This window comes from Lampris incognitus, chromosome 2, assembly GCF_029633865.1.
Source record: "Lampris incognitus isolate fLamInc1 chromosome 2, fLamInc1.hap2, whole genome shotgun sequence".
In the NCBI taxonomy this organism is placed as follows: domain Eukaryota; kingdom Metazoa; phylum Chordata; class Actinopteri; order Lampriformes; family Lampridae; genus Lampris; species Lampris incognitus.
The window spans coordinates 22,853,038-22,876,437 of record NC_079212.1 but is presented as its reverse complement, the minus strand read 5'-3'; the positions used below and the strand labels follow the sequence as shown (position 1 = coordinate 22,876,437).

The 23,400-nt window shown below is 41.7% G+C and overlaps 3 protein-coding genes across 5 annotated transcripts; 2 read left to right on the top strand and 1 right to left on the bottom strand.

Annotated features, from left to right (window-relative positions):
- The first annotated feature begins 1,946 nt into the window (after window positions 1-1,946).
- Window positions 1,947-6,978, top strand: nfe2 (nuclear factor, erythroid 2). Of its 2 annotated transcripts, XM_056298387.1 has the most exons (5): window positions 1,947-2,135; window positions 2,937-3,055; window positions 3,669-3,747; window positions 3,861-3,998; window positions 4,713-6,978. In XM_056298387.1, the coding sequence occupies exons 3-5, from the start codon at window positions 3,700-3,702 to the stop codon at window positions 5,952-5,954; spliced, it is 1,428 nt and encodes a 475-aa protein (XP_056154362.1). In that variant the 5' UTR covers window positions 1,947-2,135; window positions 2,937-3,055; window positions 3,669-3,699; the 3' UTR covers window positions 5,955-6,978. The 2 variants fall into 2 exon arrangements, with proteins under 2 accessions (XP_056154362.1, XP_056154354.1); XM_056298379.1 differs by lacking the exon at window positions 2,937-3,055.
- Window positions 6,979-7,128: 150 nt separating this feature from the next.
- hnrnpa1b (heterogeneous nuclear ribonucleoprotein A1b) lies at window positions 7,129-10,418 on the bottom strand. Of its 2 annotated transcripts, none has more exons than XM_056298400.1 (11): window positions 10,338-10,418; window positions 9,418-9,537; window positions 9,137-9,283; window positions 8,797-9,007; window positions 8,617-8,700; window positions 8,449-8,535; window positions 8,261-8,356; window positions 8,023-8,166; window positions 7,784-7,942; window positions 7,621-7,691; window positions 7,129-7,440 (listed from the first exon to the last, which is right to left on the bottom strand). In XM_056298400.1, exons 1-10 carry the CDS (start codon window positions 10,347-10,349, stop codon window positions 7,630-7,632), a joined length of 1,122 nt encoding a protein of 373 aa, XP_056154375.1. In that variant the 5' UTR covers window positions 10,350-10,418; the 3' UTR covers window positions 7,129-7,440; window positions 7,621-7,629. The 2 variants fall into 2 exon arrangements, with proteins under 2 accessions (XP_056154375.1, XP_056154383.1); XM_056298408.1 differs by having other exon boundaries at window positions 8,488-8,535.
- An 862-nt stretch (window positions 10,419-11,280) lies between these two features.
- On the top strand, window positions 11,281-17,692 carry cbx5 (chromobox homolog 5 (HP1 alpha homolog, Drosophila)). The gene is made up of 5 exons (XM_056298421.1): window positions 11,281-11,382; window positions 11,855-12,044; window positions 12,173-12,398; window positions 15,543-15,643; window positions 15,728-17,692. The coding sequence occupies exons 2-5, from the start codon at window positions 11,920-11,922 to the stop codon at window positions 15,867-15,869; spliced, it is 594 nt and encodes a 197-aa protein (XP_056154396.1). The 5' UTR covers window positions 11,281-11,382; window positions 11,855-11,919; the 3' UTR covers window positions 15,870-17,692.
- Window positions 17,693-23,400: the final 5,708 nt, after the last annotated feature.

Genomic DNA, 23,400 nt, shown 5'->3' with positions numbered 1-23,400 from the left:
GATTTTGACTGGTCAATCACGCTTGAAATTTCTAAAATGGGCAAAAATTACCATTATTCATTTTTAACATAACACATGGTCGTGATTCACTTAAACATTTACTTATCATATATGCCTGTGTGATGGTTGTGTTTGTGTTATGGTTGTGTTTGTGTGATGGTTGTGTTTATGTGATGGTTGTGTTTGCATAATGGTTGTGATTGTGTGATGTTTGTATTCTTGTGATGGTTATGTTTGCGTGATGAGTGTGTGTTTGTGTGATGGTTGTATTTGTGTGATGGTTGTATTTGTGTGATGGTTGTGTTTGTGTGATGGTTGTTTGTGTGATGGTTGTATTTGTGTGATGGGCGTGTTTGTTTGATGGTTGTTTGTGTGATGGTTGTGTTTGTTAAAATGTTACAATTTCATTTAGCAGACGCTTTTATCCAAAGCGACATACATCTGAGAGTTAATACAACACAAGCAAGGGTCTAGTCAGTGTTTGTGTGATGGTTGTGTTTGTGTGATGGTGGGGTTTGTGTGATAGTTGCATGAGCTTTGAAACTTGTTAAAATGGGCGTTTGGTTTTGCCATTTTTTTCTTATGGTGCGTGAACACATTGATTTTCTGGTAGAAATACCTGCATTGCTTTATGTGGACATGCTTATTTTTTCTTCGTCAAAAATTTACAATTTCGCAAAAAGGACAGTTCTTGGTATCCTTCAGTAATAGGTTTGTTTATTGATGTCTGAACATTTCATAATGACTTCATTCAGAGGACTTAACTGGGACTTAAATGAGAGGATGTAAACAAGAAACACAGGTAAGCAGTAATGCAAAATGAGTAGACTTGTATTTTACCCCCCCTTTTTGGATTGATGTATTATGTTATGAAGTGTATACAAAAAAGGCTACTCTGCATGCTGTACACAATGATGTAGCCAGTGTCTTAGAGAGCTTTAGGGGGCCTAAATATTTCTTTTGATGGGCAGGTCTGAATGGATCGCTGTTACAGTGAGATTAATTTACTATCAGAGAAGACGCTGGCATTGCAAGCTGCCTCAATAAAGAATACTGAGTAAACGATGTACTGAAATATACACCGTGTAATAAATGTACTAATACTATAGCATTTTAATTAATCAACCAAGTGGAAGTTGTTGCACAGAAATGCTGATTCCACGCAACACATTTGCCTTTGTCTGTTCTCGCTGCTCACAAAGCTTCAGATCCGACCGGCGAGGGGATTTTTTTGTGCAGGATTTTAATGGTCACTTGCTATGTAAGACACGCTCCCCTCTATTCTCCCCCTGCTCCTCTCTCTCCCTTGGCGGTTGCTCGGCCAGATATAGGAACAATGTGTTCTTTCTTACCTGGTGGAGGTGTACATTCCATCCCTACTAAACTAAGTCTCAATTCAGCCCTCAATACACCCCCGCATGAACAGGGCCCTCACTGCAATGTCACTTCTACCTCCAGGTGCTTCACATCACACAGCTTCTACCTTTCATTTGGAGGGATTTGGAAGGACACTGTTGTTGTGCGATATGGCAAGGACAGACCCCTGCACTGGATAGCTGTAATTCACTTTCTTTTCTTTCTTTTTTTTAAAATCTAAGATTTATTCATTTTCGTCGTGTTTAATACATATTGATAAACAGAACTCGTTGTTTTCTTCTCCAATTTTAAAACATCCATGTGTTTGCATGTAGACTGACAGAATGATTTGCGCTGCTGTGTGCCAGACTGTTGGTTTGTGGTCTGTCATGTGAGGAAAAGGGAAATTTTGGGGTCGGGGTGCAAGTGTGCTATTAAGGACACAAGAGTGCAAAAAGGAGCGGTGTGGGTGCTTTACAGGAAGATTGCGTTGGTCGTTGCACAGCCATCCCATTTATGTCAGTGGCTGAGCGCACCGCCTAACAGAAAGGGACAGAGAGAGTTAATGGAAGAAGATAGAGCATGAGAAGTGTGAGAGAATAGTTATTCCAAACTTCTTCTGGGGTTTTAATAATAGGCAGCACCACGAGACATCTCAAAGAAAATAAAGACTCGTTCTTTTTTATTCTGCCTCATCTTGTTCATCGGCAGGATTATGTTTCACTCTCCAAGTTTTTTTCTCATCATCACCTGTTGACGACGCTGAGAATGCCACTCAGGTATGTTCCTTCACATTCCCCCTCTACCACCTTTTCACATCTTTTTCTTCCTTTTTGCAAGGCCATGTTGTGAAGTTAGGACCTCGACAAGACTTGAACAGTGTTTATTCGCTCAGAGACAATCGTAAGAAGAATGATTATTTCATAAACTCGAGTGTTAGAGTATTAAGGTATCTCACATGTTAACCAATATGCATATGTGAAATTTGCAAAAGAAAGTGCTATAATGACATTGGCAAAGGTTCGGCTCTTATACAGTACACTTACACTGAGTTTCATATATTTTCAACAAATATTAAGATGCAACTCCACCAAGTACAGGCAAATATGCACCATGCATTATATCGGCAGAGCTCACTTTAATGCATGCGACCGGACTTCATTTTTCATCTCATCTATTCTTTTCTACCATTCTCTTTCTTATATTGGCAGATGCACAGCATAGCCATAACTGGAGCAGGGGTAGTTGTCAACGACATCTCCTTTACAATAAAGGAAACAGTCTTAGGAAACTCACCACAAACATAGTAGTGGTTATGTCAGGATATGAGTCAAATCGCCATGTAATACCAGAACCTGTTTACATAGCATGATACCTTCACCAAATGTTGAAAAAATATATATTCTGGTTGGCTTGGTGGTGTACTTGCAGTAGCTATATACGTACATGTACTCTTGTGCAATGATGATGATCATGGCCAAACAGCCCATTACCGATGACTTGTTAGACTTGTTATTTAGAAATTACCCATTTCATAGTTGTGGGAACTGTTCTGGACAAGAATTTTCCCCATTCCACAGACGTAGAGACTGGACCATGTGATGAAATTCCATGTGTGTGCAAACTTACATGGCCGATAAACCTGATTCTGATGTCCAAAAGCGAAATCTCCCATTTGCAGTCAATGGAGTATCTCAAGGTTCTCTTTTTAATTATATCATTCTTGAGAAATTTATTTTTGTGCACAAGTAAAAGTCACACAGTTGTGTGGTTACGTTTGCCTACACAATATTTTATTACTACTTTTAAGTGGCATTCACATATTTGAGAAAAATGTGAGCGGGGAGACTTTCCACTGTCAGAGCTTAGCCAAGACAGCTCTGAAATTGATGTAGACACATGGGCCACAAACAAAAACGTGTGATCAAGCCTCAGCCTTCGTGTACTGGAGCTTGCTGTCATCCAGCAGATTGTCTTATCAGGGGATGGCATTGCTGCACCCAAGCACAGCTGATGGGAGGAGTCAGCTCAACGGCACTGTACACTTCATACTGTATATTCCCAAAACATCAGACCTAAACAGCCAAGCTAACACTGTCATTAGTTAAGAAACTAATGGCATGCAGATTCATTAACAATACACATATTCATTAAATTGTTGGTGGTTAACTAAGATATGCATTATTAGCCTGTGTAATTGTCCTTTCGAATTAAGTTTCCTCTTTCCTTGCAACATGCAATCTGACAGCAGAGAGGCTGTCACACTGTCTGTCTGAATGGGGGACAAATTCCTTTGTGTTGGTCTCTTCCAGGAGGATCTTCTGCAACAAGAACCTGTTCTGAATGTGTTCAACAGCTAACTATGTTCTCCCTTTGCGGAGAACCTGTGAGGTAGGTCTGTCATCGAGGTGGGGATAGTGGAACCAGGACACATAATGGAATGTTTTTTTCCAGTTTACTACATAGTTGAACCAAAATTAAACCATTATCTCTTCCATTCCTAGGTATTAGCCACTCCAGGAAAGCTGTGTGGGAGCGTGTCCATGACCACTAATTTCCCTGGAGCTCGGTCTCATGGAACCCCCCAGGACACAGACATGGATTTGGCTTGGCAGGAGCTGATGGCCATCACTGAACTGCAGGTAAGACCTTGGTTATTGTTCAGTGTTGTCCTCGATATGCCAAATGCATCACAAGTCATACCAACTGAATATCCCAGATCTTTATTGCCCCATCTATAAGAGATTATTGTGTATTAGTATGAGTTTCCTGGTTCCTCCATAAAACTCCATCAGTAATCTCAAAAATGAAACTGATAAATTCATTAAATCAGCGATAGCAGCATTTTCTTCTCAATGTTGCTATGACCAACTATACAACTGAAAAGGAGGTAAAGATGTTCATATAAGAAGCGTAATTTCTGTGCACAACACAACTAAGGTCAATGTAGGCAAAACAGATATTGTAAAACATCTGATGAGCCTGAGGGCTTAAAAACTATCTCACACTCATGGAAGGTGGACAACAAAGAGCCAATTGAGTGATGGCAGGATGAAGAGACAAGGGAGAGGGGGCAAGTGCTGTATGCTACCAGCAGCCCCCTGTACAGCACAATGGCCATCTGTTTTCATGTGAAACCTGATCTCACCAATGCAAGCCCTGCATAAGCTATGGGTGGCATTTAAAAGAGGTTAACTGTTTTACGGCAGGTCACATGACTTACGAATAAGACTCAATTAGACAAAAGAAGTCCCATGTACTGCGTAATTGCAATTAATTTTGTGGTAGCATAAGGATATGTCTACCAAACACAGGATTTACAAGTCTAATGGTCATTCTTTGGGTTTCTCTCGTAGGAGTTTGGGGTCCAAACTGAAGGCCCCTATGAGACACCACCCAACTACACCATGGAGAACATGGCACCTATGGGAGAATATGGCATAACTCAGTCTCATTCTGAGCCTGCTCCTTCTGCTTGTGCTCTCAACTCTGGTATCGCTTATGAGGGGTCATACCCTGAAGTAGTACAAGCCTGTCGCCAAGGTGGTAATATAGAGTTAATGTACGGGCAACCTGGATCTCAGCTGAACCCAAGAGTGGCACCTAACTCATCACTAACACAGCCCTCACTAATGGGTCTCAAAGAGCAGATGGACACGTCAAGTAACAATGAAAGGCACAGAAAACCTAACACCTGTCTCTCTCAGGGTCAAAACATGCAGTGGACTGCCCATGGACAATCATACACTCGCACAGCTGATGATCTGGAGTCAGACTCTGGCCTATCTCTGGGTTCTAGTCCACCACTAGCCTCCCCAGATAATGCCACAAGTGGTGCACTAGTTTACCAGAGCACAGACATGGGCATGGTGTTTAGTGACAAGGAGATGGACAGTCCAAGTGAGCAGGCAAGAAGAGCTTGCTTCCATTACTCCATGGATTATCAGAGCCAACTTTCATCATACCAATACTCAGGAGCACATTCATCTTACTTCCCAACCCAACCCAACCCTTTGAACCCTGCATCACTGGAACTTCAAGCAAGCAATCTATATCAACTCCACGTGAACAGCTCCAAAGTGTCCAGCAGAGGGAACCCGAGTGTCAAGTCACAAGTTAATATCGCTACTTCAACTACTCTGAGCAGAGATGAGCGCCGTGCGATGGCTCTTAAGATACCCTTTACAATGGAAAAGATTATTAACTTGCCAGTGGATGATTTCAATGAGCTTCTGACACAATACACTCTGACTGACACCCAGCTGGCTCTCGTCAGGGACATAAGACGAAGAGGGAAAAATAAAGTGGCTGCTCAAAACTGCAGGAAGAGGAAGCTGGAGAACATAATCCACTTAGAAGGGGAGCTGAGGCAGTTGCAAGCACAGAAAGAACATCTGGCACAGGAGAGACTCGAGTTCCAACGCAGTCTTTCTTTCATCCGTTGCCACCTCTCAGACCTCTACACTGAAGTATTTTCCCATTTAAGGGATGAAAACGGGCACCCATACTCAATAGATGAATATTCCCTACAACAGACCCCTGATGGAAAAGTCTACCTGACCCCTTGCACAGCTATAAAGGGGAAAGATCAATGCTAAGGCACTACAGAAGTCCATCAACCAGTACAAAGACCATAACAAAATTTAGAATGCCAGGTTGTGCCAATTTCAAAAGACAAAACTTTGCCTGGTTTGTTAGTCTTATATGTTGTCCTTACATTTTTATGTTAGCATGAAAACTGCAATGTCTAACTAGTGGACACATGTTTACCAACTTATGTAAAGAAAAACAATTACTGGACACGTTTACCATCTTATGTAAAGAAATTAAACCACATCAACAATCTTTCATATAAAACATTTATTATAAAAATATAAAACGAAACTGCACAGCAGTTGTCAGCCTCCTGCATCGGTAAAGCTGTTCAGGTGAACCTGTAACAAAAAGAATTAAAAGGTTGAACACACTATTAACACAACTGGGGGTTTTCATGAAAGGTTAGTTTAAACAATACCATGTAAAAATCCGAGGCATCAAATGAAGTCCATCGTGGCAACTGTTCTAGTTATCTGGAAAACAAAGGGAAAAAATGAGCATGGAATAAGGGAAAGTCTGAAATAAGACTTGACCGAAGTTTCCAGCATGCATTATATCTTTAAGACCATTTTGTGCAGATAAATACCCGTTACTGGTAGTTCGTATAATATGCAATAAATATGGCCTTCCAAAAAAAGTCATTCATGGGCTACACAACCTACTATCAGCTACAGAGCAAAATGGGAAAAAACAAAAACAAAAAAAAAAGTCTAACAGTAGTTGATAGGTCTGGTCTTACCTACTGACAGCTTTTAAGCCTTTTGGTAGCTGCTGCCTGCTAGTCTCAGCCTTCTGTTCTCACTCTCCCCTGCTCCTGGCGATGGTTTTGCTACTTCTCTCCCTTAGCTGGCTTCCATGGCTAGCCTCATAAGACTGCATGCAAGTTAGCCTCCTCCAGATGTTCTTTCCATAACTCAGGTTGAAGTCTGTCAGTGATGGGCTCTTTATGAAGAATGCATTTGTGCACCACTTCAAAATTATGGATTGTGTCACTCATCCCTAATAAGGAATTCAACTTTCCCCAATCCAACTATTGACCATGCTATAAGTAGACCATTCAAAAAGGACCACATACACCAAAGCACACAAGTACACCGGCTCTTAAGTCCCTTTCCCAGCTATGCAATCCAGTGAACCCTCCCTCTTCCCCTAAAAGAGGCTAACAAGACTGAACAGTTTTATAAAAAATTGAAAAGTTGTTTATTTCAACTTAATTGGTTGCAATTACACAAAAGTAAAAGACAAAAAGAAATCTACATAAAATCTCAAGTGGAATGCTTGCTTTCCAGAAACATAATATAAAACAAGCCTGGTTGACAACACAGAAAAGTTTAATTGAAGCCTCTCCATGATTCTCTAAAATGTTCTTGCAGCAGCTGTAACCTGCCACAACTGTTTGGCTGAGCAGATCTAGGGAGGTAAACCTGCAGCTGCCCTGTCACTTCGCTTGCTCTCCTCTCCTTGCTCTCCTCTCCTAAGTACTCAGTCCTGTTGAACAATATGGAACAACATTGTTAAACTGTGCACTGACTTTGACGACCTGAGATCCAGTCAATTTTGTTCATAAAACCTGGGATCTACAAGTTACAATGAAACCCTTCAACTAGAAAACTGGTTTCATGATGCATTTGACCACAGGAAGTCTCAGAACTGGACCTCAGCACTCACCTCTCAGACCTAGAATCGTCGTCCAGAGCCACCCCCGTATCCGCCGCTGCCACCCCCACCCCCACAGCCACCTGGAAACAAAAAGGGGAACATCGAAATGCAACACTACAAGCCGCAAGACAGGCGCAGTTTGTCAAAGCTTTACAAAAACTGTGTTACATACCACCATACGGGCCGCTGTTCCTGCCACCTCCACCGAAGTTGTTCCCCTTCATTGGGCCATAGTTTGAACTCTGGTTGCTGTAACTGCCAAAATCATTGTAGTTACTGCCGCCGCCACCACTGCCGCCGCCACCACCACCACCTCCGCTGCCAAAGTTCCCTGCAAGTTGAGAATATTAGCACATACAAATCTGAACAAGCACCAACAACAAATAGGTGTGTGTGTGAGGCGTCACTAACCAAAGTTTCCATTTCCGTTGTTGTAACCATCATAACCGCTTCCACCATAGCCTCCACCGCCACCACCCTGGCTACCATAGCCCTGTCCACCTCCATAGCCTCGGTTGCCTCCGCCATAACCACCAGGTCCACCACCGTAGCCACCTACAAGATACATTCAGCACCTTATACAACAACTCACAGAACAACTTTTGGGTGGCTGGGAGAGGAAAAAAAAAACCCAGCTCAAATGTCTTACCACCATCTCCCCCTCCTCCTCCACCTCCTCCACCGCTGCCGCCGCCGCCATAGCCGTTATTGTAGCTATCTCCACCTCCATATCCACCTCTGCCACCTGGAAAAGGCAAAGTAACTTAATATCAACTAAAACAATAAGTCGATATGAAATGTATCAGATGTCAACTGATTTGTTGTAACATCACATACCGCGGCCACCGAAGTACCCATCACGGCCAAAATCATTACCTCCATATCCACCACCTCTGCCATAACTACCCCCACCGCCTCCACGACCTGAGAAGACAACACAAATCAGAGCTCAAACATAGCACTGTAGTAAAGCTGAATGTTGAGTATTAAATTTAACTCTCATACCCATTCCTGTGTTTTGCATTTCCTGTTTCGAGAGGGCCTTCCTCACTTCACAATTGTGGCTATTGACTGTGTGATACTTCTGGACTATGAGGGGAAAAAAAACCCAAAATTATTTGATGTGTCGAAAACACAAAAGGTATCAAAACACAAAAGGTAATATCAAATATCCAGTCCACTTACTAACAATTCTGTCCACTGAATCATGATCGTCAAAGGTCACAAATGCAAAGCCTCTCTTCCTGCCGCTGTTACGATCTGTCATAATATCAACAACCTCAATTTTGCCAAACTGTCCAAAGTAGTCTCGTATGTGTGACTCCTCAGTGTCTTCTTTGATGCCTCCAACAAATATCTTTTTCACTGTGACATGGGCACCTGGTCGATTTGAGTCCTACAATTGAAGACATTTAAAGTTACAATTGCACCATTTACTTTCTATGCAATCCGTTAACAAGACTATTAACAATCTACGTTAACAATCTACCAAAACTTTGGTATATTGATTGGTACCATCAACTACCTCTCTGGATACTGCTCTCTTGGGTTCTACCAGTCTTCCATCAACCTTATGAGGGCGAGCACTCATTGCAGCATCAACCTCATCCACTGATGAGTAGGTGACAAAGCCAAAGCCCCTGGACCTTTTGTTAGAGGGGTCCCTCATCACCTGTGACAAAAGGCTTAGGGTTACAAACAGCCCTGCACAACACAGACTGAGGTTTCACAAGGAACGCCATTGTAAAAAGGGAGGTTGACTAATCTACAAAAAAATCATAATGCCAAGTTAAAACAAACACTTACCACACAATCTGTAAGGGTCCCCCATCGTTCGAAATGAGCACGCAAGCTTTCATCCGTGGTCTCAAAACTCAATCCTCCAATGAACAACTTGCGGAGCTGCTCCGGCTCACGTGGTGGGGTCTAAAAAAATTTTTTTTTAAAAAAAAAGGACTCAATACGAGAATATGTTCATATCTACATACAGATTTACTGTGGCCTATATAATCAAACTGCATGGAGTACAATGGCTGATAAATATTAATCTCAGTTCCAATGAGCAAAGCTGACACAGGGACACCGCCGCCATTACTTGTCTGACCCAATTAGATTTCATTTAAGAGTTTGCAGAGCAAAGTATACCTGATATTGTGATCAATGTAATCTATTGCACTGAACCCAACAGATTACATATTGCATTGAATGCAATCGATTATGGATTAAGTGCAGGAAAGCAGTGTTACTAAATATTATGGCATATTACATACATTGATTACTTATTGCATTTAATGCAATCAATTATGGAAAGTGCAGGAAAGCATCACCGGTAAAAAACTAAAATTAGTCCCCAACAGCAAAGCCGACATTATAGGGTGGGACACCGCCGCCATTACTTGTCTGACAAAATTAGCTTTTATTTAAGAGTTGGCAGGACCCAAGTATGTTCTCGATTTTGTCAAGTGTAAGTAGCTAGATCTTATTGTCGATCGTCGCCACAATTTGCAAACTTTGAACCACGAGAAGACCAAAATCGGTCATAACTTGAACAAAAGGCCACGAGGCCCAGCATATACAAGATGGCGGCTTCATAGTCCTCACTAGCTGCGGCAATATTTCTTTTTATCAGATTTATAAGGTGCCGATTATATGATTAATCTGCAAATTAATCGAGTAACACTAAATTTAACTGCAAACAACAAACAAATAAAAAATAAAGTACATACGTCCTTCGACATCTTGCATCAAGCTCCTTGAGATGACCGCTGACGTCTACACTATCGAGAAATGAACCAGCTATAACCAGCTACAAAGACACAACTAAAAAGGACAGGGTAGGTCCGCCTCTTTCATCCAGCAATTGGTCAACCGTTCCCGCTACGCCTCTCGTCATCGTTTACTAACAATTGGTTGGTCAAACAGTTCCCGCTACGCCCTCGTCATCTTTTACTGACATTTGCTTGGGCAACATACTCTCAATCACAGACGATGTCCAATAACAGAACGGTAGGCGCTTACGATTCCATCGAGTATAAAATTTTGGTACATTTCATAGGCAGAGAAAAATTAAAATGCTTAACTTCCCGTAAGTCTGTGATGATCGGCATAAATGTCGATAGTCCCATGAAAATACTAGCATAAGAAACTGTCCAATAGCATTTATCAGTCCCTACATGTGTCAAAGGCATGAACTGATGTTCGAGCAGCTGTGGCAAACAGGTCTGCCTCAAAAGCCCATAAAATTCATCCATCCATTATCAAAACCGCTTATCCTGCTCAGGGTCGCAGGGATGCCGGAGCCTATCCCAGCAGTCATTGGGCGGCAGACAGGGAGACACCTGGACAGGCCGCCAGTCCGACACACACGCACACACCTTTGTACAATGTTGTACGGCCGATTCACCTGACCTACATATCTTTCGACTGACCAAACAGATAATTGGTTCAGTTGTTATGCACATAAAATAATTCCTTTATTCTTTGCAAATGTGGAACAAAGTATCTCTATCACATTATCTACCAATATCTAATTATCACGCCCTAACCCGTTGTTAAATCGTTCACAAGGCACACCTCTTTGGTAGCATCAGCTGACCCAGAGGCGTTCTTGGTCATTGTGCGCACTTCCCGCGCGCTTTTTACGCACACGCAAGCGCAAAGCAGCTTTTGTGACGGGACACAGGCTTCCTTTAAACTGTGATAGCGAAACGGCAGTGAAACTAAGCTACGGAGAAACGCTGATATTAAAAGTCAGTGGTCTTTACTCCAAGGGTAAGATACTATTTAATAAAAAACACAAATTGTCCATACGTATTTGCAAGGTTCATAAACGCGCGGCCTGTGATCATTAGTTAGCTAAGCTATCCCATTCGTTAGCTAACATAAGGTAAGCTAATATTCGCTTGCTCCAGCAGACTTATGTCCAGTGCCTCTTGGTTTGCTTGTTATAACGCACACACTATCATGTTCTCGCCAATTTTGCACATATTGAGTTTTCATGCGATGTGACTCGTAACGTTGATATAGAATGGAAAACGTCCAACGTTGTGAGTAATTGCTTAGCTAAACGTATACTGTTTAATGAAGTTGGCTAGCCATGCTTAGCGATGTATATGCTAAAGCTCGGTTGGTACCTGATAGTTTTCATTGGCATTGTGGCTAACTTTAGCTCACATCAACGCAATGTAATATACCAGTGTTTCTTGATTTGTGACATGGTCCCATCTCTATTATTTTATTTTAGGATTGCTTTCGCCAGTGCTTTTCTGCTTTCGTGAAAGTATCATTGTTCAGTCAGCACCCAACGTCATGGGCAAAAAGTCTCGTGAAAGCGAATCCTCTGAAGAGGAAGAGTATGTTGTGGAGAAAGTACTGGACAGGAGAGTGGCGAAAGGCAGAGTTGAGTTCTTCTTGAAATGGAAAGGGTATTCAGAGTAAGTAAAGTTGGAAGTTTGCCGTGTCGTCTCATGTCATCGACGTGGATCCATAATAGACCATTGTTTTTAACTGTGATATTTGCGCTGCTGCTATTTCTGACTTACTCTACTGCTGTCTCTTACAGTAAGCACAACACATGGGAGCCAGAGAAGAATCTTGATTGCCCTGAGCTTATTTCAGAGTTTATGAAGACTTATAAGAAAACCAGCAGTGGAAGCTCCACACCTAGCAGCGGGGGCAGCAAATCAAGTGCAGGCTCATCAGGGCGCTCCAAAGACTCTGGTAGCTCCAAGAAGAAAAACTCTGATGACGATGAGGAGGGTGGTAGTAAACCCAAAAAGAAAAAAGAAGTAAGTAATTTGATGTGGTTATCAAGAGGCAAGCTGTTTTCAAACCTTGTAGTTTTAATTGCATTGGCACTGAAAATGATACCCATCAAATCAGTTTATTTTCAGTTGCATAAGGCTTTTGTACCTTACACATTCTAGGTAAAAAAAGAAGCTAATATGCAAAGGGAAACTAGAGGTCACTAACAACTTGAAAAAAAAACAGCTCTACGATATGGTAGAATGTCTATGAAAACACCCAGTTTATCTGTTTTCTATAGTAGTTAAGCTTATGTCTGATGTAACTATTACAGTTTTGCAGTTCTTTGTCCAGTGGGTCTGTGGCACTTTACTGCAATCTATCACCTAAAGAATATTACACAAAAATCTTGGTATTTTCCTGGGCTTTAAATTCTGGTATTGTTGATATAAGTCCCTTTTTCATCACCAATTCTATTCCAACATTTTCCTGGAAAGAAAAACATTTCATGCGCACTCGGTGATCCGTTGCATTTTGATTATGTCTGACCTCTGTGCAATTATCACCTCTGTATTTGGGTTTGAAATTGATTTTGCACAAATATGCATTTTCTATTTTGCCATTATTAATCAGGTGCGCCACACAGCCAAATAGGGAGAAACATGTGCATATCATCACTCAATTATCAATATTTCATATGTATATCTGGAATATGAATACGCATTGTCATTGGTTACATGTTTACCATGGTGAGTTAAACACAATAGGGTAAACGTGCAAATGTGGGTATTCTGTGAAGTAAAATGCCTTGGAGGACTGTTGTTTCTTACCCAGGACTATCCTATGATTTTCAGAGGAAGAACCTTTCATGTCAAAGGCAAACCTTAGGATTTTTGTTTTGTGTGAAAGGGGTATGTGAAACCATTTTGTGTGGTTGAGAATGGAGGGGGAAATTGAGTTCAGAGGTGAAGAAATTATGCCTTCTTTCACATAACCTAAAGAATAGAATGGGCTCTAGTTTCCAGACTGAGCAAGGCCGGTTGTACCACTAATGCGGATGTAGTGGCCATTTCATTGAGCACATGGTGATTTTACTGGGCACGTTTGCTAATTTCTTGTCCCACCATGACATCGCTTGCACCGAAATGGACGTGGGGTCGAATTAGGGTATGTCAGTCAAAATCAGGTGGAGCAGTGCTAGTTTGGTGTCAAATAAAACCAAATATCAGGCCTGCATCTTGCCTGGTCAGACCACGTCTTAGGCATTGTGTGGTAGTTTCTGGGCTTTAGGCGAAGGGGCAGTAAGCCCCTTTTTGTATGTTGTTGGCCTAACGCAGAGAGTTTGAGGAAAATGTTTCGTGACTCATCTAAGTGACCTCTTCAGTCTCAACAGACTGCAGGTAGTTCATAGTTGCAATTACGGCATTGTAAGATGGCGATGCTGTGATTGCAACTATTACCCAATCCTCTTTGAATAGTACACATTGCCATTGCAACTCTAGTTAATGGTCATGGTAATTCTTGTATAAAACCGATAGTTGTTTTTGGTCTTTATGCCACTGTAGTGTTTATAAGGGTAAGGATACCCTCAGTTGAGACTGAAGAGGTATACACACTTGGCAACTCTGCACCTCCCGAACAAGGACATCAGTTTCCTCCTGGGAGAAGCTTTTCTGCCTTAGCCTGTCTGGACTTTGGCCGTCCATAATGAAATTGGCAGTTCGCCATGACAGAAAGTGCTCTGCTTTTAAAGGGAATGTGAGGAGCTGATTTGATTGGCCATAATTGAAGACAGCCCCCAACACTCCTACTGATAATTTATTTCTTCTAATCCAACCCTTTTACAACTGCGTCTACATCGCGCCCAATAACCGCCAGCGAAGCACATCCCGAAATTAGTAAAAAAAAAAATATTTTTTTAAATATTGACCACACCTTAGATCGATTGACTGATCTGAGAAATCTCATTTGCTGAGATGACAGCTCCCAGCCTTCAGCTGTGATGCAGTTAAAACCTTTGAGTGAAAGAAAAGCTTAGCTTTTAGGGAGTACTTAACATTTTGCATGTTAATTAACAGCTGAAAGGCATGTCATTGTTAGGTGAAAAGACTGGTACTTGAGGGTTGTTTTTTTTTCACAACATAGTTTTCACTGAATCAAATGGCTTCTATGTGTTGAAAGCGCGTGTGCTGTTAATACTCTTTGATTTAAAAGGTGCTTCGAAATGATAACCACTTCAGGTTTTGTTAAACTTAGTGGTAATTATGATTTAAAATGTCTTTATTGATGCTCAATAATCCAGGTAAATGTTTGTAAGGGTGGGGATACCTGCAGTCAGTTGAGACTGAAGAGGTCAGTTAGATGTTATTTATGAAACTTGTTGTGATGTTACGTAGTTATGAAACGTTTCTCTCAGTATCAAAGAAAGTTGGAATAAGTTCATCTGGATGCAACGTTTATTGACAGAAACGTTTCATCACTCACCTAAGTGACCTCTTTAGTCTAAACTGACTCCAGGTATCCCACCCTTATAAGCAATGCAGTTGCGTAACGACCGACATGATCAGTTTCATACGCAAATATGGGTGCGACCATTAACAAGGGTTTCAGTGGCCATTTGTACTATTCACAGAGGATTTGGGAATGTTTGCAATCACAGCATTGTAAAATGACAACAGATGTACTCTGAGCGCACCTCCCCCAGGTTCAGGGATGTTTCGTTCCCTCTTCACATAGATGGCCTTTTTTTACTCTCTGTTCGAACAAGCATTCCTCCCTATCAAGGACGTGCACATCCTTATCCTTGAAAGGGTGGCCACTGGCTTGTAGATGGGTGCATGTAAGTTACCTGAAGAGTTCACTTAGATGCAAGTTTCTGTAAAATGTTGTATTCTGATAAACTGATACAACTTTCTTTGATATGACTTAAAATGATTGCTTCTTCTAAATACTGATTTGGAAATCACATGCTTCAAGATGAATAACAACTTATAAATCAATGTTCCACCATATTTTTTTTTTCATGCAATTAATACCTTTTTGTAAATCCCATCAAATTTTTGAAATGTGGATATCTCATCTTGGAAGAATCTTATTTGTTTTTATTCATATTATGTAAACCAGCTGAAAGGATTCCCAGAATATTTTTTTACTGTATGGCTGTTTTCCCTCCCTTGATGTCTTTTCAGGAGAATATCTTAGTTGCACGTGGCTTTGAGAGAGGGCTTGAACCAGAGAAAATCATTGGAGCCACAGATTCATGTGGAGACCTAATGTTCCTCATGAAATGGTAAGGTTGTATGATGATTTTTGTGAATTATTTAGGTATTTCTGCTTCCTTTGTTCTACTGAAATGCAATCTCTTCCTTTGTAGGAAAGACTCTGATGAGGCAGATCTTGTGCTTGCCAAGGAGGCCAATCACAGGTGCCCACAGATTGTCATAGCCTTCTACGAGGAGCGTCTCACCTGGCATGAAGACACTGACAAGAAAGAAAAAGATGCTGTGAGTGTGTGAGTCTATATCGTCATGAAGAAAACAGACCTCCACTGCAGGGACAACTGTTAAATGGACATTTTTCACACACAAACCTCCCATTCTTCCTTTTAACCATGTCCAACTGCGCACACAAATGGAGGACAAAGCCCACTTCATGATTTTCTCTTTTCATGCACCACATAGAGGCAAGCAGCACAAGAGCCAAAACTGTTGAGGGTAATCTGAAAATCGTGATGTGGTGGGCTTAGCTGGTGTGCTACTAGGGGACAGTTTATCCTGTATTTTGCTTTGTATTTGTCCTTTTTTAATGTATTTCAAGTTTTAATGTTGATGGGATATGATTGTATTAGTAAGGTGTTTTGGTTTATAAATTCTTCACAGCTTGGTCTGCTCTTCACCAGAAGCCAGCATGGGTAATCACAGCATTACCCATGAGTGTGTACCAAACACACTTCAAAATCCCCATGCCATATTCGTGTAATCTGGAAATCTGACCTTCCTTGCTTTAAAAAAAAAAACACCTTTTGTGAACACACCAGATAAAGTAAAACCTTAAAAAGTGCATTTCTCGAGAAAGGTGTTGTAGACCCGTATAGTGAGTGTTCCATTAAAAAGAGACATTGTCTCATCTGCATAAACTTTTTTTTTAACTTTAAAAAAATAGGCCGCTCTAGCTGTATTTTTATATTTTGTTCAGGTAACACTGTGTTTGAATTTTACTCTTCAAATGACACCTGTCAGTTTGATCTCTGTATGTATTGTAAGGTAAGTTTTATTCATTAAAAAGTCTTATTTTTATTCTTGTCGCTTTTCTCATTTTGTGGCTGTCTTGAGCGGATGTTTCTCAAATATTGAAATGTTTGTAATTTTTTTGGTCCTTTAATTTCATTGAGCAAACTGTCATCAGAAGACTGCAAAATTAAGCCTTTTTGTTTACTTTTGCATGCTAGTTTTGTTGCTGGAATTATTTTTTAACTACATTATGTTAACATTGGACCAGTCACATTTGTTATGAGAGATTAGACAATCTTCACTTTATTGAATTTGCAGGGGCAAATAAAACCAGCACCAATTATCAGTCAATTCAGTCCGCCACCTTGTGGCTAAAACGTTAAAACTTTTGACAGGCTGAAATGACAAATCTACACAGCTACAGTATGGACAGCTCTGCAGTTTAAATTTTGTGATAGTAGTTAGCCTTATAACAGTTTTTTTTACGGTTTTAAAAGATTTCCACACAGTTATATTAAACATATGTCATTTTTGATGTCATGGTCATGTTAAATTTAATAAAAGGGAGATGAAACCAGTAATCTGATGGCCCTGATCTGCAATCATTTTTTTATTTTATTGTGAAAAATCCGTCTATTCGGATAAACTTTCGCGGAACCGGACATACTGGTTCATACTGATGCACGAGGTGCGCTCTGCTTTGTTTCCGGTTCAGTCAGTCTCTTGTGTTGCAAAACAGCCACTTGGGGTCCTTATTAAGATGTAAATACAGTCGAGTCTGGTTTTCTACTTATTCGACGTTGAGAGTGAAGGCAGAGTAGCCCCTATAGTATCGCTGTTACAAAGGGGGGTCTTCGGCTGAGCAATTGTAGAGTCTGTGTTGTCACTCAACCAGTGTAAATAATTTGTCTTGAGGTCAAATAGATTGTGCATTTTGTGTAATAATTGTGCATTTTGAGTTTAAAGGGTTTTGGAAATGTTTTGTTTGCTTTATTTTCATGCCACTGCTTTAAATTGTAATGAGAATAGAAAAGGTAAACCGTTGTGTTTCTTATGTGATTCTTTCGTGATTTCCTTTTCCGTACAGTATCAACTTTTAATAAACTACTTCAGTGTGTAAATGGCGGGAAACTGGCTGATATTTTACGTGAATTTCATTGTGTGGGTTTCGCGCTGAATAAATAATTTAAATATGTCTTTTAAACATTCATACTGAATGTGAAAACACCGCCGTCGGAGTGCCAATGAGGAAAGTCGAAACCTAAAGACGTGGAGATGTCTTTATGCGTGCTCAATAATCCAGGTAAGGAAACCACAGAAAGTTGAATACATTAATCTGGACATAACCTTTATTGAGAGAAACGACCGAAAACACCGATCGAGTCCACATGCAAATTGCTAGTTAATGTCCCGCCCATATTTGTATACTATGAAACCGATTGCTGGTTTCGGTCGTTATGCCACTGTATTATTTTTTTCTTTTTAATCTATTTCTGATTTTCCCTTTTTCCCCCAATTTAATGGCCAATCGATCCCTATCTAATTCAAACATCCACCCTCGCACTGCATGCGGCCGACAATCTCGATGGAGACGCCTCGCCACTTCCGTGCCAAGGCGAATCCAGGCCGACCCACTGCTTTTTCCGACACACACAGAGATGCATTCATGTGACGAACACAAGCCGACTCCGCCCCCCTCCCGAAGACAGCGCTGCCAATTATTGCTGCTTCATCGAGTCCGGCCATAGTCGGATCTGACGAGACCGGGGCGCGAACCCCGGTCCCCAGTGGGCAACTGCATCGACACAAAGCCGATGCTTAGACCGCTACACCACCGCGGAGGGTTGCTTGGGACGCCGCATCCGGGACGCGAACCCGTGGTCCCACACCGCAAGCGACAACGTTAACCAGTCGACTAAAGGGTCTGACCCGTTAGTCAAGGACCAACGTGTCTACTTATCCATGCACGTTACAGTATTGTTTATAAGGGTGGGGATACCTGCAGTCAATTTAGACTGGAGAGGTCACATAGATGAGCGATGAAACGTTTGGATATCAAAGAAGGTTGAATCAGTTCATCTGGTTACAAAGCTTATTAACAGATACGTTTCATCACTAATCTAAGTGACCTCTTCAGTGTAAACTGACTGCAGGTATCCCCACCCCTATAAACAATACAGTGGCATAACCATCGAAACATACGATCGGTTTCATAGTACGCAAATATGGACGTGACCATTAAATAGAGTTACCATGGCCACATTCACAGAGGACTTTGGGAATGTTTGCAATCACCGCATTGAAAGATGGCGACAGATGTACTGTAAGGTACTCCGGGGTTTGAAAGCAACTGAGACGCGGTGTTTGGAAAATACGCGTCTCAACTGTTCCGACACTCCCGCCACATACGGAATCACCACTGCTTTATGCTTAGGCAGCTGTTGTCCTTCTTTTCTCTTCGATTGGCTAGTGCACGATGCGTCTTCCTGACTTTGACAAACGCCCAGTTAGGATAACTCAGAGCCCTAGAAGAGAGAGTTGCGTCAACTCCGTAGACGTCAATGGGCCAACAGCAATGGCGGATCATGGGAGCCCCGGATCGTTCCAAACAGTGTGCATAGAATATGTGTCACGTTGGGATATATTTATATCTATATATAAATGTAAAAATCTGAAAATGTTGGTTAGTTGTTACCAGAAATCGCCGCTAAGCAGTTCATTTAAATGACCGTTTGGAACTATTCGGGGGCTACAGGAACCACGTGATCCTCTCGCGTTCTGACCCCTCATTGACGCAACTCTCTCTTTCTAGGGCTCTGGGATAACTGTAGTTAACGGTCACGCCCATATTTGCATATGAAACATGGTCGTTGGTTTCGGACGTTATGCCACTGTATTGTTTATAAGGGTGGGGATACCTGCTGTCGGTTTAGACTGAAGAGTTCACTTAGATGAGTGATGAAACGTATCTGTCAGTGAACGTTGTATCCAGATGAACTGGATTACTGAGCACGCATACAGACGTTTCTCAATAAACGTTGTGTTCAGATGCACTGATTCAACTCTCTGTGTCGAGGGGTTGTGTTGTGATTGTTTGCAGAGAACATGAAATAGCACTAGCTACATTCATCCAGCAGGTGGTACTGTTTTACATCGAACCAGTGTAAAAGTCAGTCCATCTCAAACCATTTACAAGATAAACACTTCACGTATTCACTACAACTCATAAAAGGGTCTTCTCCTCGGAGCCCCTAATGGCTGTAAAATTATCCATGTTTTTAAGGTGCATAGATTTTTGTCTTGTTGACTGATTGCGTCAGAACATCTTATTTTAAATGCTTTTTTTAAACATTGTTCGTAAAGTATGTTGGATCTCTTAAAACTTGTCTTTTGGGGGGAATCACTCATTTGTTTCCTGAGATAGCAGGCATCCATACTGACCTTAATGCTGTTTGGAGAGTAGATGCAACAGCAATAACCGTTGGTATAGGATCATGTATTCCACTGTTATTATTGCACTCTTTTTCTCTTTTTCCCTACCTCTCTAACACACACACACACACACACACACACACACACACACACACACACACACACACACACACACACACACACACACACACACACACACACACACACACACACGGGGCTGCATAGCTATGTCTAGGGCGGTGGAATTTTCCTAGCAAAAAGGCTGTTATACTCCAAATGGAATGCAAAGGTCACTAGTAAATTTCCAGCCCCTGGGACCATTAAGCCTTGCAAAGGGAGCGAGCAGCAGGCAATTTTATGGAGCCTCGAGCTGTCTGCTGACGAACCCGGACCAGTAGGGTTGGTTTGGAGAACCGCAGTAGCACTCGGGAACTCTGTCAGTGATGTGTGTGGCAAACCCTGCTATAGGGTAGTTCTGGTACATCATCAGCAGGCATGGGCAGACAAACAGATGCTTCAGTCAAGCTACAAATGTAAAGGATAGAACGGTGAAAGTGTGAATTTAGAGCAGAATGTGAGTTTCTTTATGTGATAGACTCGAAGATGGGCCGTTCCTTGCTAAGATCTATTTTAGCTTGGCCTTGGTTAAACTGATATCAGACTATTTCTAAGCACTGATATTTCGATTTTTTTGTATCGTATCTAACTACTGTTTGATTTTACTTAATGTAAAACCGTGACTGTCGTCAATTTGTGACTTTCATGCTTTAAGTAGTGACCCTGCTTTCTTTGCTATGGTCTTTCTTGAGAGAGAGATTTTTAATCATACTTTTCAGGTGTGTATGAAGGTATGTTTATGTACAAGCCTCCCCACTTTTCAAGCAAAGTCTATGCAGTATTGGTAACTTTATAGAGCAAATGAGTTCCAGAGGGTATTGCCCATGGCAAAGGTTGGTCGTCATGCAGCACATTACCCCAAATGAGCGCTGAGGGAGCTACTGTGCAGCTGTGATGAGGAATCATAGAAAGGGATTGCTGCAGTGGGCCTCATCAGTATTGCACAGCTTGTTCAACAACTGCAAACAACAAACAAATAAATGTGAGCCGCCTATTCACACACATGCATACACACGCACACATGCACTTACACACAAGCCATGGATACAATATTTTCCTGTATCTTAGAGGAATAACTAAAGCTTTGTATTCAGGAATTGTCCCTGGGAGTACAATGAAAAACCGTCTCCCCTCCCTCTCTCTAAGTGTCTGAGACTGATGCCATTTGATGTGGCCTTTCTGATGCTGCAATAAGGTAGCCACAGCTGCTCCACAGCTGGATGTCTCCTCGGTCCTCATTGCAAACAGATATAAAGGTCTGTAATGACGACTGGTGCATCATTTCTTGGCATGGCACGCTGATCCGTGTGAAGGTGATTGCAACGTGATGCTCTAATTTGGGTGGCTATCATACTTAACGTGCAGTAAAGCATCAGAGACAAAGCCCCCCCCCCTTCATCACACCACACCCCCTGCCACCAACCCCTTCACTGGTTTCCCCTTCACTCCCCCTGGCCCTCCCTTCATCTTCTCTCGCCACCGGGGGGAGAGAGTTATAGCTGCCATAAAAGGCAGGTAATGCATTGTTAACTAATTCTGTCTGCTCAGAGCTGATATATCCTCTGCTCTAAATCTCCATGCTTCCAATAAAATGCAAATGCTAATGCTTGCCCTCCATGAGCTGATATCATTTTTAACAGGCAAGAGGTAAATGCTAGAAGAGGGTGGGGTGTGCCAGAGGTGTGCTGTGGCATGGTATAGCCCATTATGTCTCAGCTAACCCAAGAGAGGACAGGTCTGGCCCTGTCCCACACACAGTAGGCTACTTCTGCAATAAGCTAGGGGAGTTTGCCAATAGCTCACTTGCGATAAATCACTGCAAGCGTGGTATATTTGTTATGATTCTCAGTAGACTACACTAGACCACTTCTACCATATCCATTCACCAGTAAATAATAGAAACCAATTTGCCTGTGGATCTAATGCATCATATCTCCATGTTAATAGTAGTGTCATACTTCGTGTAACCTTGGGCTTCTAAATATTGATCCACTTCTAGATTTTCAATTATCCTGTGCCATTTTTCTGCCATCTGGTAAGGACCAGTGATTTGTGCTCCTTCATAACTGGAGGCTTGTCCTGTAATTAGACCATAAATTAATTTGCAGAAAAGAGAGAGTGAAAAAAAAGATTTAAAGCAAGTAAGTCCTCCATGATTGGAGACAGAAAATCTTGAAACACACAGTGTTTCAATCACCGGAAGAGGATAACTAGATTACACATTCCAACACCATCATTTTTCTATTCTTACACGTTTCAGTTGTTGGTCTTTGAAGAACTGAAAACTGCAATGCCACTTATAGTTATGTGAGAGTTTCTAACCATTTATCAATTTCTTGAGAAATGGCAAGAAATCATCCACTGACATAATCATGGCTTTCAAAAAATATTTGAGAAAAATGTTCAATATTCATTTTAAACGTTCATTCAATTTTGACACGCAATGTTCCACGTATGCCTTCAGTTTATGTGGAAATACCCTTCACACTGGCAGACGGAACAATTCATCCCTCCAACCTGATTCTTATTTACAATTCAGTCCAAGTGGAGGTTCTAAAATACCAAATGGGTCCTGATTGATTTTAAATTAGGGATATACTCTCTTGCAAGATTGGCTCGTCGTCCCCTGCTGCTAAATTACACGTGATAATTGGGGCTGTCGCTGCAGAGAGTCTCAGCATTGGAAGTACAGTTCCCTGTGCCATGTGGAAATTCACATTAGACAAGCCCAACTTACCCGCTCAAAGTAATTTAGAGGAAAATGATGCAACAGAATGGGGTTCTGTTTGGCTGGAAAATGCAAGCTCAGCATGGTCTAAGTTTAAGAGTGAGGGTAGTGTGGTATGCAAGTGCTCATGTGGTATCAGCTATGACCATTCACAGTAGGTTGAACACTGAGCTCTGGTATACCTGCTGCATATGATACCCTGGGTTTTGTTAAGCGAGGCCACAGCTGCCATCATAGTCTGATCATATCTAGAGGGGCTTGGGAGGCAAGGTCAGCCAACACAGAGCCCACCTGCTCCCCCAATCTCCATCACAGTCCCTCAGCCCTGCCCTCTCGGAGGAAACATGCCTGACTGTCGGGCTGCTATGGACAACATGTGTCCCTGAATTTATGATGGCGACTTATTGGCGGCCTTTTGCGTTAAAAGTCATCTTGAGTTTCCCAGTATTGCCGTATGTGTGTCAAGCGTTAATCCATTAACATTCAGGGCAGACACGTACGGAGGCTAGCTTTCAGCCAGCCCTGAGCCCTGACAGTCTA

What these genes read in the sequence shown, in the direction of transcription:
- nfe2 (XM_056298379.1), top strand. Translation starts at nt 3,700, where the DNA reads ATGTGTTCAACAGCTAACTATGTTCTCCCTTTGCGGAGAACCTGTGAG. An exon ending in CTTTGCGGAGAACCTGTGAG is followed by an intron (nt 3,748 to 3,860) that starts GTAGGTCTGTCA and finishes TTCCATTCCTAG; the next exon opens with GTATTAGCCACTCCAGGAAA. An exon ending in TGGCCATCACTGAACTGCAG is followed by an intron (nt 3,999 to 4,712) that starts GTAAGACCTTGG and finishes TTTCTCTCGTAG; the next exon opens with GAGTTTGGGGTCCAAACTGA.
- hnrnpa1b (XM_056298400.1), bottom strand. An exon ending in AGAGAGCAGTATCCAGAGAG is followed by an intron (nt 9,008 to 9,136) that starts GTAGTTGATGGT and finishes CTTCAATTGTAG; the next exon opens with GACTCAAATCGACCAGGTGC. An exon ending in CAACGGAAATGGAAACTTTG is followed by an intron (nt 7,943 to 8,022) that starts GTTAGTGACGCC and finishes CTCAACTTGCAG; the next exon opens with GGAACTTTGGCAGCGGAGGT.
- cbx5 (XM_056298421.1), top strand. Translation starts at nt 11,920, where the DNA reads ATGGGCAAAAAGTCTCGTGAAAGCGAATCCTCTGAAGAGGAAGAGTAT. An exon ending in AAATGGAAAGGGTATTCAGA is followed by an intron (nt 12,045 to 12,172) that starts GTAAGTAAAGTT and finishes TGTCTCTTACAG; the next exon opens with TAAGCACAACACATGGGAGC. An exon ending in CTAATGTTCCTCATGAAATG is followed by an intron (nt 15,644 to 15,727) that starts GTAAGGTTGTAT and finishes CTTCCTTTGTAG; the next exon opens with GAAAGACTCTGATGAGGCAG.